This window comes from Elephas maximus, chromosome 12 (genome assembly GCF_024166365.1).
Source record: "Elephas maximus indicus isolate mEleMax1 chromosome 12, mEleMax1 primary haplotype, whole genome shotgun sequence".
Lineage (NCBI taxonomy): Eukaryota > Metazoa > Chordata > Mammalia > Proboscidea > Elephantidae > Elephas > Elephas maximus.
The window spans coordinates 15,989,163-16,001,234 of record NC_064830.1 but is presented as its reverse complement, the minus strand read 5'-3'; the positions used below and the strand labels follow the sequence as shown (position 1 = coordinate 16,001,234).

The window sequence follows — 12,072 nt, the reverse complement described above, 5'->3', positions numbered from 1 at the left end:
GCAAACAATGAAAATGCAAGACAGTGTAATTGAGGGACTAGATTTGAGGGAATGAGCTGCAGAATTCAGAAGTTAAGAGCTTAGGTTCCCACAAAGGTTGCATATTTCCAGTTTTGTGCACACACTCAGACCACTCCTTCAGGTCTTTCCAGCTCTTTCTCTAGGGCCCCAAACCTGAGAAAGTCGACCTTCCTGCTGTACCTCCAATCCATCCAATTCATCTACCCCTTGATGTTCTCTCTCCTCACTTTACCATCTCAATCTCCATGGTCATTATTATTAGTTTTCATTATCATTGCCTTTTATTATCACTATCTTCATCAATCCAATCTTTATTTGTCTTCAGGGGTTGGAAACATTACATATAAACTTTCAGACATATTTTAAGACATACATACATAAAAATACACAAATCATAAAAACATTTACTCCGGCAACGAGTAAGAGTTGGACGACATTAGTATTTTGTCAGCTGTGGTAATAACTCCACTTGTGGAAGGTTCTGGATCTTCTGAATTATCCCTGGGAATGCGGATGGTGTTTCTAGTCAGAAAATCAGCAAGAGTTGTCTACATGGTCCTTTTCTTTTTTCCTTCATATATTTTGTGGTAACACCTCCGTGCTTCCTGAATCTGCCCGTCTACTTGAGCAAAGCAATCAGCATTTGGATCCATGTTTTCAAGCAACTGAAACCCCTAATTTAGTTTAAAAAACTAAACCTATACTGCAGTGTTTTGAACAGTAAATCATAAAACTGAACATCTGCGAGTGAACACCTGAGAATGGTAACAGCAAATTAAGCGCCAGAAGACTGCACGTAATACATATTACTAACAATAAGATGTACAAAAAAAACTGGACAGTCCTAAGTGCGGTTTGTGGTAACTCAAAAACATCATGAGTCGGGGACTGCCTGTACCTTCAGCTCTCCGACTTCTCTTTTACTTTGTCCCTCAACTTGATCTACTGTGTGCTTCCAGCTAGCCAGCTGAACCTGCCTAGAAAAGCACACAGTCACACTGGATGGAATCTCTAAATACGCGCCATAAATTCCAAGTGGGCTCTTCATGCTGCCAGACACTCACATTACACTTCCCCACCCGTTCGTTCTTCCCCTCTTTTGGAGGACTTTCTCACTCCTTGCCTTGTCTCCTCAAATTTACAATCCCTCCTCCACATTCTGTACTCCCAGCTGATGACTTTGTGTCCCGTTTCATACACAATGGATGCAATTAAATGAGAACTGCCAAAAGACAGAGAGAGCTGCCAGAGCTTCTTACCACCTCCACCACCTCTGCACGCACAAACTCTGTCATTTCATCTGTTCCCACACATAAGCTTTCCGTGCTCCAACTACAGCCAGGAGCCCTGGTAGTGCAGTGGTTGAGAGCTTAGCTGCTAACCAGAAGGTCAGCAGTTCAAATCCACCAGCCGCTCCTTGGAAACCCTATGAGGGCATTCTACTTTGTCCTATAGGCTCACTTATGAGTCGGAATCAACTGGACAGTAATTTTTTTTTATAGCCAGGGGACAGTGAAAGTTCAGTGGTAGGATTTTCCCCCTCCACGCAGGAGAGCCAGGTTTGATTCTAGGCCAATGCATCTCCAGAGCATCTACCACCCCGTCTGTCAGTGGAGGTCTATCAGTGGAGTCTTGCGGGTTGCTGTGAGGCTGAAAAGGTTTCAGAGGAGCTTCCAGACAAAGTAGACTAGGAAGAAAGGCCTGGTGATGTACTTCAGAAAAATCAGCCAGTGAAAACCCTGTGGGTCACAACAGTCTGGTGCGCTGGCGCGTGGGGTCACCGTGAGCCACTGGCCGACTCTATGGCGGCTGAAACAACAACGCTACAGCCAAAACTCCACTCCGACACAAACCCCACCCCTCACCTACTCAAAATATTATTACAGCAACCCTTTCTCCTATGTTGTCATTCCCACCAACCTACAAAAATACTGTTAGTGCTTCCAACTTAAAATTAATTCTCTTTACCTTATTTACCCCATCAGTAATCACCTCATATTCTGCTCCCTTTTGCAGCAAAGCTTCCCAAAAGAGTTATCGATAATCTCTGCCTGCAAGTCCTCCCTTCCATTCTCCGTTAAACCCATCCCAATCAGGCTTTTGTCTTCATAGCCACCAAACCAAAACGCTTCTTCGCAAAGGTGCCAAGGACTCACACAGCACTGAATCTAAGAGTCAATTCTCAGTCCTGACCTCACCTGGTCTATCTGCAGCATTCAACCCAGCTGATCACACCTTCATTTCTGAAATAATTTCATGAGGCTCCCAAGATGCCATGCTCCTGGTTTTCCTCCAACCTCTCTGGTTTTTCCTTCTAAAGTCTCCTCTGCTGGCTCTTCTTCTCTTGTGCCTTATAAAGCTACAATGTCCCAGGACCCAGTTCTTAAAACTCTTCCCTATCTGATCTTATTCCTTTAAATACCACCCATATGCCAAAGACTCCCAGTATACCTCCAGCCCAGGTGACCTTCTTAAACTATCAGACTTGAATATAGCTGCCCACTCAGCACTTCCTTTTGGGTGCCTCGTAATCGTGACATGTTCAAAACTGAACTTCTAACCCCTCTGCACCCGAACCTTCTACATCTTCAAAGTTTCCCATCTCAGTTGGTGATCACTCCATCCAGGTACTCAGGCTTAAGCTGCTGGCATCATTATAGACTTTTCCCCTTTTCACATACCCCACAAACACCGTCGGGATATCTTGCGGGCTCGACAGCAGCTACATCTATATACAAAATGAAAATATATACAAAACGTGATCACTCTTCACCACTTCCACGGTCACCGGTGGAGCAAGCCACCATGATCTCTTATCTGGATTATGACAATGGATGACTCTAATGCCTCTGAAATTGTCTCCTGGGTTCTACCCTTCTCCTCCACTCCCTACAGTCTATTCTTAACACAGAGGTCAAACAAGGCTATTAAAACGGAATGCAGATAACATCTCTCCTCTGCTTAAAACCTTGTGCTGACTTCCCCTCAGAAAAACCAGAGTTCTCCCAAGAGCCTATAAGGCCAGACATGGCCTGGTTCCTGCTGCCCTGTGCCCCTCCTCCCCTTGCTCATTGCTCTGTGCTGGCTCCCCTTTAGCCTCCTTGGTATTCCTCAAAAACATCAAGCATGCTCAGGACTTAGGGCTTTTGCATCCACTGTTCCTTCTCACTGAAATGCTCTTGCCCCAGATATCAAATGGCCAGCTCCCCACACCTCCTTAAAGTCTATGTTCAAATGTCACTTTTGTAATGATACCTCCTTGACCACTCTGCTTAGGACTGCACCCTGCCCTCCTCCCTCTTAACGTGCTCTATTTTTTCCCCACAATATTTATGGCTTCTATCGACAGTGTTGGGTTTTAACATAACATATAATTTACCTCTTCGTACTGTCTATTGTGGTATTGCCTGTCTCTCTGTAAAGGCCCCTACCCCGACCCTCCACTTGCACCCCTACTGGAGTGTAATCTCCATGAGGGCAGAGATTTTCATGTTTTGTTCAGAGTGTGTTCTGAACGCTTACAACAGCTGAGCTGTTCTGAATGAATCAATGACTCAATCAATAGGACCCTGAAATATATTATTTTGGTCTTCTAAACCTCTTTCCTGTCTAAAAATGAAGCCAGCAATAGCCACCTCATAAGGTTGTCCTAAGCAATAAATGATGAACCATGTGGAAATTGTTGTAAAGTATAAATGATTATAATAGCATAATATAATGTGTTAAAGACTATCCTTGAAATCCGTTCAGGGGAAGCTTACGAGGTAATTACCTATATGGTACAGTTTACAAGATAAAGAAAAATACATCCAGGAGTGTAGTTTTTCCCAGCAGTGGCCTGAGAGTCTGGAAGAAGAGATAAAGGAGAGTTTTCAAGCCTTCACTTTCCAAACTCAAAGTTACCTCTGAGATATCCTGAGGGGAGGAGAGGAACCGTCTTCCTGCCAAATCCTGGTATGCTCATACACATTCAGCTGGCTCTTCCCCTCATGACTGGTTGCCCTCAGGAAGAAGTGGGAGAAGGTCTCCTGGCACCAAGGTCTCTCCAGAGCTGGGAGAACTGGGAGTGTTTCAAACTCAGCAGGAAGCCAGACACCTGGAAAATAAGAGAAGGACATAGGAGGTTAAAGAACAGGGAGGAGGAGAACACCAAAGTCCATCACACTTACTTGGAATCATCCCCAGCACTGGTCTTTCATATCTTCAAGCCAGTGAGAGAAGTCACTGCTAGCAGTATTAGAAAACTCGTAAGATTAAACATCCGGAAAGTATCATAGTCCACTGGGGTGAAATCTGAGGTTTAGTGTGTAAACAACTGAATTCCACCAAGAAATTAGCAGAAAAATCCATCAACGGGGACACTTCCCAGATAACAAATTGTTCCTGGATCTTCTCTTTTGTTTCCTCCTTCTCTATTCAGTCATTCAGCTCTGTCCCACTGGGACTTCTGCAGGGAGGGGTTTAGATCCAGAGAACAGCTTAAAAGTAAGGCAAGAAAATGTTAATTGTAATCCCCAGTGCAATGACTAAGAAAATAATTTGACAACATAAAATAAACAGCAATGAAATTTTAAAAAGTATACTAGAAAATATCTATTTAACACAAAAGAAGGCAGCATAGAAAAATAGAACATCAAAAAAGAAATGAGACACATAAGAAACAAATAGTAAAATGGCAAATATAAAATCTACTTTACCAGTAATTACACTAAATTTTCTAAATACTCAAATCAAAAGACAGATATTAGTAGAATGGATAAAAAGCTATGTGCTATTACAAGAGTCATACGTTAGATTTCAAAGCCACAAATAGGTAGAAAGTAAAAAGATAAAAAAAAAACAATATACCATGGAAAGACCACCTGAAAAAGAGCTGAAGTGGTTATACCTATATCAGACAAAGTACATATAGGGCAAAAATTGTTATTAGGGGGAAAAAAATAAGAACAGTTTATGATAATAAAAAATTCAACTTATCAGGACAGGAAAAATTATAAACATATATGTACCTAACTATGAAGCCCTTAAATACATGAATCAAAATCCAACAGAACTGAAGGGGGAAATAGACAATTCAACAATAATAGTTGGAGATTTCAATTACTCACTTTCAGTAATGGATAGAACAAGGAAACAGAAGACCTAGACTATAAACAAACTAGATTTAACAGACAGCTATAAAAAAAAAAACCACTCAACAACAGCAGACGTCATTCTTCTCCAGAGCACATGGAACAACCTCTAGGATAGGCAATATGATAGGCCATAAAATATGTCTCAATAAATTCAAAAGGTTGAAATTACTTCAAGGTTAGAGAGACTTTTACTTTCTCTTTTACCACAATGGAATGCAATTAGAAATAGATAAACTTGGAAATTCATAAATAAATGGAAATTAAACAACACAGTCTTAAATAATCAATTTCTTAGGTAAGAAAAATTAGAAAATATTTTGACATGAATGGAAACAAGGATATAACATACCAAAACTTAACAGATGCAGCTAAAGCAGTGTTTAGAGGGGAATTTATAGCTGTAAATATCTATATTAAAAAAAAAAAGCTTAGATTAATAATCTAAATTTCCACTCGTAGGATATAGGAAAAAAAAAAAAGTAAACTAAAACCACAGCAAGCAAATGAATAAAATAATAAAGACTGGAATGGGAAAAAAATTAAATACAGAACAGAAAAAATAATAGGGAAAAACAACAAAACCAAAAATTGTTTCTTTTAAAGATCAACAAAATTGACAAACATTTAGCTAGGGTGAAAAAGGAAAACAGAGAGGGCTCAAGTTATTAAAATCAGGAATGAAAGGGGGACCATTACTACTGGTCTTACATAAATAAAAAAGATTACAGGGAATACTATGAACAGTTGTATGACAAGAAATTAGATAAATTAGATGAAATGGGCTAATTTCTTGAAAACTACACACTACCAAAACTATCTCGAAAAGAAATAAAAACTGAATATATCCATAACAAGAGATTCAATTAGTAATTAAAAAAAAAAAAAATCTTCACCCAAAGAAAAGCCCAGTGCTACATGTCCTCACAGGTGAATTTTACCAAACAGGTAAAGGAGCCTTAACTTCAATCCTTCACAAAATCTTCCTAAAAGTAGAACAGGAAGAAAAACTTCCTAACTCATTTTACAAGGCCGGTATTACAAAGATATCTCAAGAAGAGAAAACTAAACTATAGACCAACATTCATTATGAATACAGATACAAGAACCCTCAACAAAATAATAATAAACAGAACCCAGCAACATATAAAAAGGATTACACACCATGACCAAGTGGAATTTATCTCAGGGATGCAAGGTTGGTTTGATATAAAATCAATCAATGCAATACACAATATTAATAGAACAAAATATAACAATCACACGATCATCACAAGAGACACGAAAAAAGCATCTGATAAAATCCAACACACTTTCACTCAAAACACTAGGAATAAAAGAAAACTTCCTTAAACTGATTAAGGCCATCTATGGAAAAAAAGAAGGGGGAAAAAAAAAACTCAGCTAACATCAAACTTAATGATGAAATACTGGATTCTCTTCTAAGGTCAGGAATGAGACAAAGATGTTCACTCTCGCCACTTCTAGTCAACACTGTACTGGAGGTTCTAGCCCCAGCAATTAGACAAAGAAAAGAAATAAAAGGCATCCAGATTATAAGGGCAAGAACAAACCTATCTCTATCCAAACATGAGAAAATCCTGTATAAAGAAAACCCTGGGAAATCCAGAAAAAAATATTAGAACTAATGAATGAGGTCAACAAGGTTACAGGATACAAGATCAGCATACAAAACTCAAGTGTATTTCTATAGACTAGCAATAAACAATCTGAAAATGAAATTAAGAAAAAATACTCGTTCCCAACAGCACCAAAAAGAATTAAAAATTTAGGAATAAAATTAACAAAAGATCTACGAGACTTGTATATTGAAAACTACCAAAAAATGTTAAAAGAAAATGAACAGGACCTAAGTAAATGAAAAGATACCTTTTGTTCATGGATTGGAAGAACTAATATTAAGATAGCAATACTGTCCAAATTGGATAGAGCAGAACTGCCTCATAGGTTTCCAAGGCTGTAAGTCTTTATGGAAGCAGACTGCCACACCTTTCTCCCACGGAGCCCCTGGTGGGTTCAAACCACTGACCTTTTGATTAGCAGCTGAGCACTTTAACTACTTTGCCACCAGGCTCCTTTCAGTAGGTAAAAGGTCTTTTCAACCAATGGTGTTATGACAACAAGAGACCCACATGCAAAAGAATGAAGCTAGATTCATGTTTCACATTAGACATAAAAATTAACTTAAAATATATCATGACCTAAACATAAGAGCTAAAACTATAGAACTCTTAGAAGAAAACACAGGAGTAAATCTTTATGACCTTAAATTAGGCAGTGATTTCTTAGATATGGCAGCAAAAGCAAAAACAAGAAGAGAGAAAAATAGGTAAAACGGTGTACTGCTGGCCGCACTCACTATTAAAGGGTCAAGAGAGGAAAACCCTACGTTTATCACTAAGAGCATAAAAATCAACATGAATCTATTTCCCACGTGGAAGTGTCTGCAGGCTTCACCTTCCCACATCTTCATTCTTCATCACCAGCCAATTCCCTGGCACTTCCTCTCTCACCCTAACCAACCAGAGCTAGGTCATTCCAGATTCCATGCCAGGCCACACTGAGCCATGTCAAAACATCCTAGGCCACCTGGGGTCAGCCATCAGCCACAGGCCCAAGAGTTTGCACAACTCACTACATTTCAGACCAGCCAGCCCCCTTTTCTCTCTCTAGCCCCCTAGGACTAGGTCACAAGCTAGAAAGACTCTGTCCTTCTTCACTGACTTACTGGACAGACTTTCTCTGACCACCAGCCATCCAAAGCTGGATTTTCACGAGTTAGGACTCTGTCCTTACTACTACCTGTGCAGCCCTTCTCTAAATTAACCACCCTGAGGTAAGTCAGAATTCCACTGCCCCTCCTCCTATGTTCATGAATTCTCTGTAAGAGCTCACAAAATTCATGGTGATTATTAGCTATAGTTAGTTACCCATTTAATATAACCAGAAAGGATACAAGCAAAAAAATGTATCAGGCAAGGTCTGAGTGAGTTCCCAGCATGAGGCCTCCACTGTCCCCAGGGATGTGCCACCCTGGCTCATGCATGGATATTCTCACCAATCCAGGAAGCTCCATGAAGAGCATGCTTCAAGGTTCAGGGTCCCTTATAAGTCATTGGGACCTCAATGTATTTGCATGACTGGAGCCATGTTAGGTGCCTTCAAATCGGTTCCGACTCAGAGCAACCCAATGTACAACAGAACGAAACACTGCCCAGTCCTGGGCCATGCCCACAACTGTTGTTATGCTTGAGCTCATTGTTGTAGCCACTGTGGCAACCCATCTTGTTGAGGGTCTTTCTCTTTTTCGTTGACCATGTACTTTACCAAGCATGCTGTCCTTCTCCAGAGACTGATCCCTCCTGACAATATGTCCAAAATATGTAAGATGTAGTCTCTCCATCCTTGCTTCTGAGGAGCACTCTGGTTGTACTTCTTCCAAGACAGACTTGTTCGTTTTTTTGGCAGTCCATGGTATATCCAATATTCTTTGCCAATACCACAACTCAAAGGTGTCAATTCTTCTTCTGTCTTCCTTATTCATTGTTCACTTTTGCATGTATATGATGTGATTGAAAATACCAATGGCTTGGGTCAGGTGCACCTTAGTCTTCAAGGTGACATCTTTGCTTTTTGACACTTTAAAGAGGTCTTTTGCAGCAGATTTGCCCAAAGCAATGCACCTTTTGATTTCTTGACTGCTGCTTCCATGGGTGTTGATTGTGAAACCTTAATACATGTACATAAATCAATGAATATATATGACTGACTGCATCATACCTCCCCGTCTTCCTGAAACTTGTTGCCAGAGTGGGGTCTGGGTAGCCTCTACTCATTTACACATGTTTAAGTGTTTCTAAGCTGTCTGAGAAAAACAGACACCATGATTGCTTGGGAAAAATCAAGGGCTAGATTTCCAGGAACCACAGACAAAGGCCAAACCGAGTTCTTTGTACCATACAACTGAATTTCATCAAAATTAAAAATTTTTGTGCATTAAAGGACACCATCAAGAAAGTGGAGAGACAACCCACAGAATGGGGGAAAATATTTGCAAATCACATAACTTGCTAAGAGTTTAATATTCAGAATATATAATGAAGACTTACAAATCAACAACAAGACAAATACCCCAAATAAAAAAAAAGGAGAAGGATTTAAGAGGCACTTTTTTTCCCCAAGTAAGGTATACAAAGGATAATAAGCACATGAAAAGGTGTTCAACATGATTAATTAATTAGGGACATGCAAATGAAAACCACAGAGATACCATGTCATACCCACTAGGATGGCTATAACCAAAAATACAGAAAATAAAATTGTTGGCACGGATGTGGAGAAATGTGAACCCTTATATATTGCCAGTGGCAATGTGAAATGTTTCAGCTGCTTTGGGAAACACTTGGCATTTCCTCCATGTGTTAAACATAGAGCTACCATATGGCTCAGCAGTTCACTCCTAGGTGTATACCTAAAAGAACTGAAAACATATATCCACACAAAAACTGATACATAAGAGTTCACAGCAGCACTGTTTATAATAGCCAAAAAGTGAAAACAACCTGTCATGGATTGAATTGTGCCCCCCCAAAATTCATGTATCAATTTGGCTACGCCATGATTCCCAGTATTGTGATTGTCCACCATTGTGTCATCTGATGTGACTTTCCTATGTGTTGTAAATCCTATCTCTATGACGTTAATGAGATGAAATTAGTGGCAGTTACGTTGATGAGACTCAATCTGCATGATTATGTTGTGTTTTAAGCCAATCTCTTTTGAGATATAAAAGAGAGTAGGAAGTAGAGAGATGAGGGGACTTCATACTACCACGAAAGCAACCCTGGGAGCAGAACGCATCCTTTGGACCCTGGGTCTCTGTGCCTGAGAAGCTCCTAGACCAGGCGAAGATTGATGACAACGACCTTCCTCCAGGGCTGACAGAGAAAGAGGGCCTTCCCCTGGAGCTGACTCCCTAAATTTGGACTTCTAGCCTACTGGACTCTGAGAGAATAAACTCATTGAAGCCATCCACTTGTGGTATTTCTGTTATAGCAGCACTAGATAACTAAGACACAACCCAAATGCCCATCATCTGGTGAACAGGCAACTAAAGGTAGCATATCCACACAATGGAAAATTATTTGACAATAAAAAAGAATGAAAGACTGATACAACATGGATGAACCTTGAAAATATTACACTAAGTGAAAGAAGTCAGACTCAAAGATCATACATTGTCTGAACCATTTACAGGCAATGTCCAAAATAGGAAAATCCATAGGGACAGAAAGTTAATTAGTGGTCACCAGGGGCAGGGGGCAAAGGGGAAAGAGGAGTGACTGCTAATGGGTACAGTCTTTTGGGGGGAGCGCTGAAAATGTTCCGAAATTAGGTAGCGGTGACGGTTGCGCAACTCTGTGGATATTCAAAAAACCACCGGATTGTACTCTTAAAAATGGTGAATTGTATGCTATGTGAATCATATCTCCACGAAGCTGTTATAAAAAAAGAAGAAACAAAAATATCAACTTAGGGAGACCAAAAAAAAAAAAAAGTAAAGGAAGATAACCTCAGAATTTCCCACTCTTTTCTCAAATATAGCGTTTGCTCTTCAGGAGTGTAACACCACTATCTGAACTCTGCTTACTTTTAAGGCATCTCTGGTCAGGTAGAAAAGAACAAAATCAATTCCATCTTTCTGTCTCCCCCGCCTGCTCCTGCTGGACCCTCCTGGTCTCTTCAAAGCAGAGCATCAGAGAACACCAAATGTTTAAATATGAACAGACATAAGTATGTAGATAAATCCACACATGTCTTTGGTAGATAAATTCCTTCCTTACTGCTCTTTTACTAAAATGACAAGCTTTTCTCACACACGGCAGGAGAATGTCAATTTCCTTGCAATGCTGATGACCATTCTGGTCAAGGCTAAAGTGTTCAATGCCAAAGCTTCTCCCAGCTGGTGGCCATGACACTGCCCTGCAATATCACTTGGTCCTTGCACAGGTCATCTCTCTGTCTGTGTCATGCTGCTCCTCATTGATCCCCAACAGCATCAAGATACTCATTCCAGAAAGTACAATCCAGTTGTTTGCAAACCTATTCCCTGCCTTCACTAGGCAACAAACTTTGACCCTTCAAACAAAAATAATACGGTCTCTTTTACTACGTGTTTCTGCCAAATATCCCAGGTAAGAAAGGCCAGTGAGCAGAATTATAACCTTCAGCAGGAAAGAAAAAGCTCTCTGCTCAGCTGGTGCATTGGCAGGAGACTTTTTTAGTTGCATTATAGAAAACCAAAAAATTTATAAAAGAGAGCTTGCGTCCAGAGCTCTCTACCCAGAGGAGTGCACTTAAGCCTTGTGTGGCTCTCAGGCTCTTGGCAGGCTGCAGTGCCCCCGTCCCCACCTGTACAGCAGCCCCACTGTCTACTTCCAGCTGTACTGCCTCAGCACCCACAAACAGGCTTGAACAAAAGTGCTGCAGCGTTTCACTGGGTTGTTTTCTGTTTTTAATGTCCATTATGGCAACCTCCAGCCATGCTGGATGCTTACCCAGGTATCCTTTACTGTTCTCAGTTGAGCTCTGGTTACAAAGTTGCATAGATTTGGCCTGGTCAGTCCCTACCCTTCTATCTTCCTATAAATCCCACTATTTTTAGTGCATGGTTTTGCAAACACTTGTACCTTGTTTTAGCAGAACCACGTGTATTAAATATCCATCCATTCATCCACCCTACACTGCAGTCCTACTATCTGCTGAGACACTGGGTGGAGGGAACACTAAGATCAGTAAGACTCGGTCCCTGCTCTCAAGGAGTTCAGACTGTACAGGATTTACGCCCACACAGACCCTTTGAGTGATTACAAATATATATATGTATATACACATGTAT

General features: G+C 40.5%; 1 protein-coding gene across 3 annotated transcripts in view; it reads right to left on the bottom strand.

The window, feature by feature from the left end:
• RNF144A (ring finger protein 144A) overlaps positions 1 to 12,072 on the bottom strand; it is a 153,011-nt gene that overhangs the window by 114,404 nt on the left and 26,535 nt on the right. For all 3 annotated transcript variants that reach the window (XM_049904883.1, XM_049904882.1, XM_049904885.1), the window contains exon 2: positions 3,925 to 4,117. Coding sequence is in view for 1 of the 3 variants with exons in the window: in XM_049904882.1 (XP_049760839.1) it covers positions 3,925 to 3,991 (67 nt within the window). In the remaining 2 variants the exon portion in view is untranslated. The remainder of the gene's footprint in view (positions 1 to 3,924; positions 4,118 to 12,072) is intronic.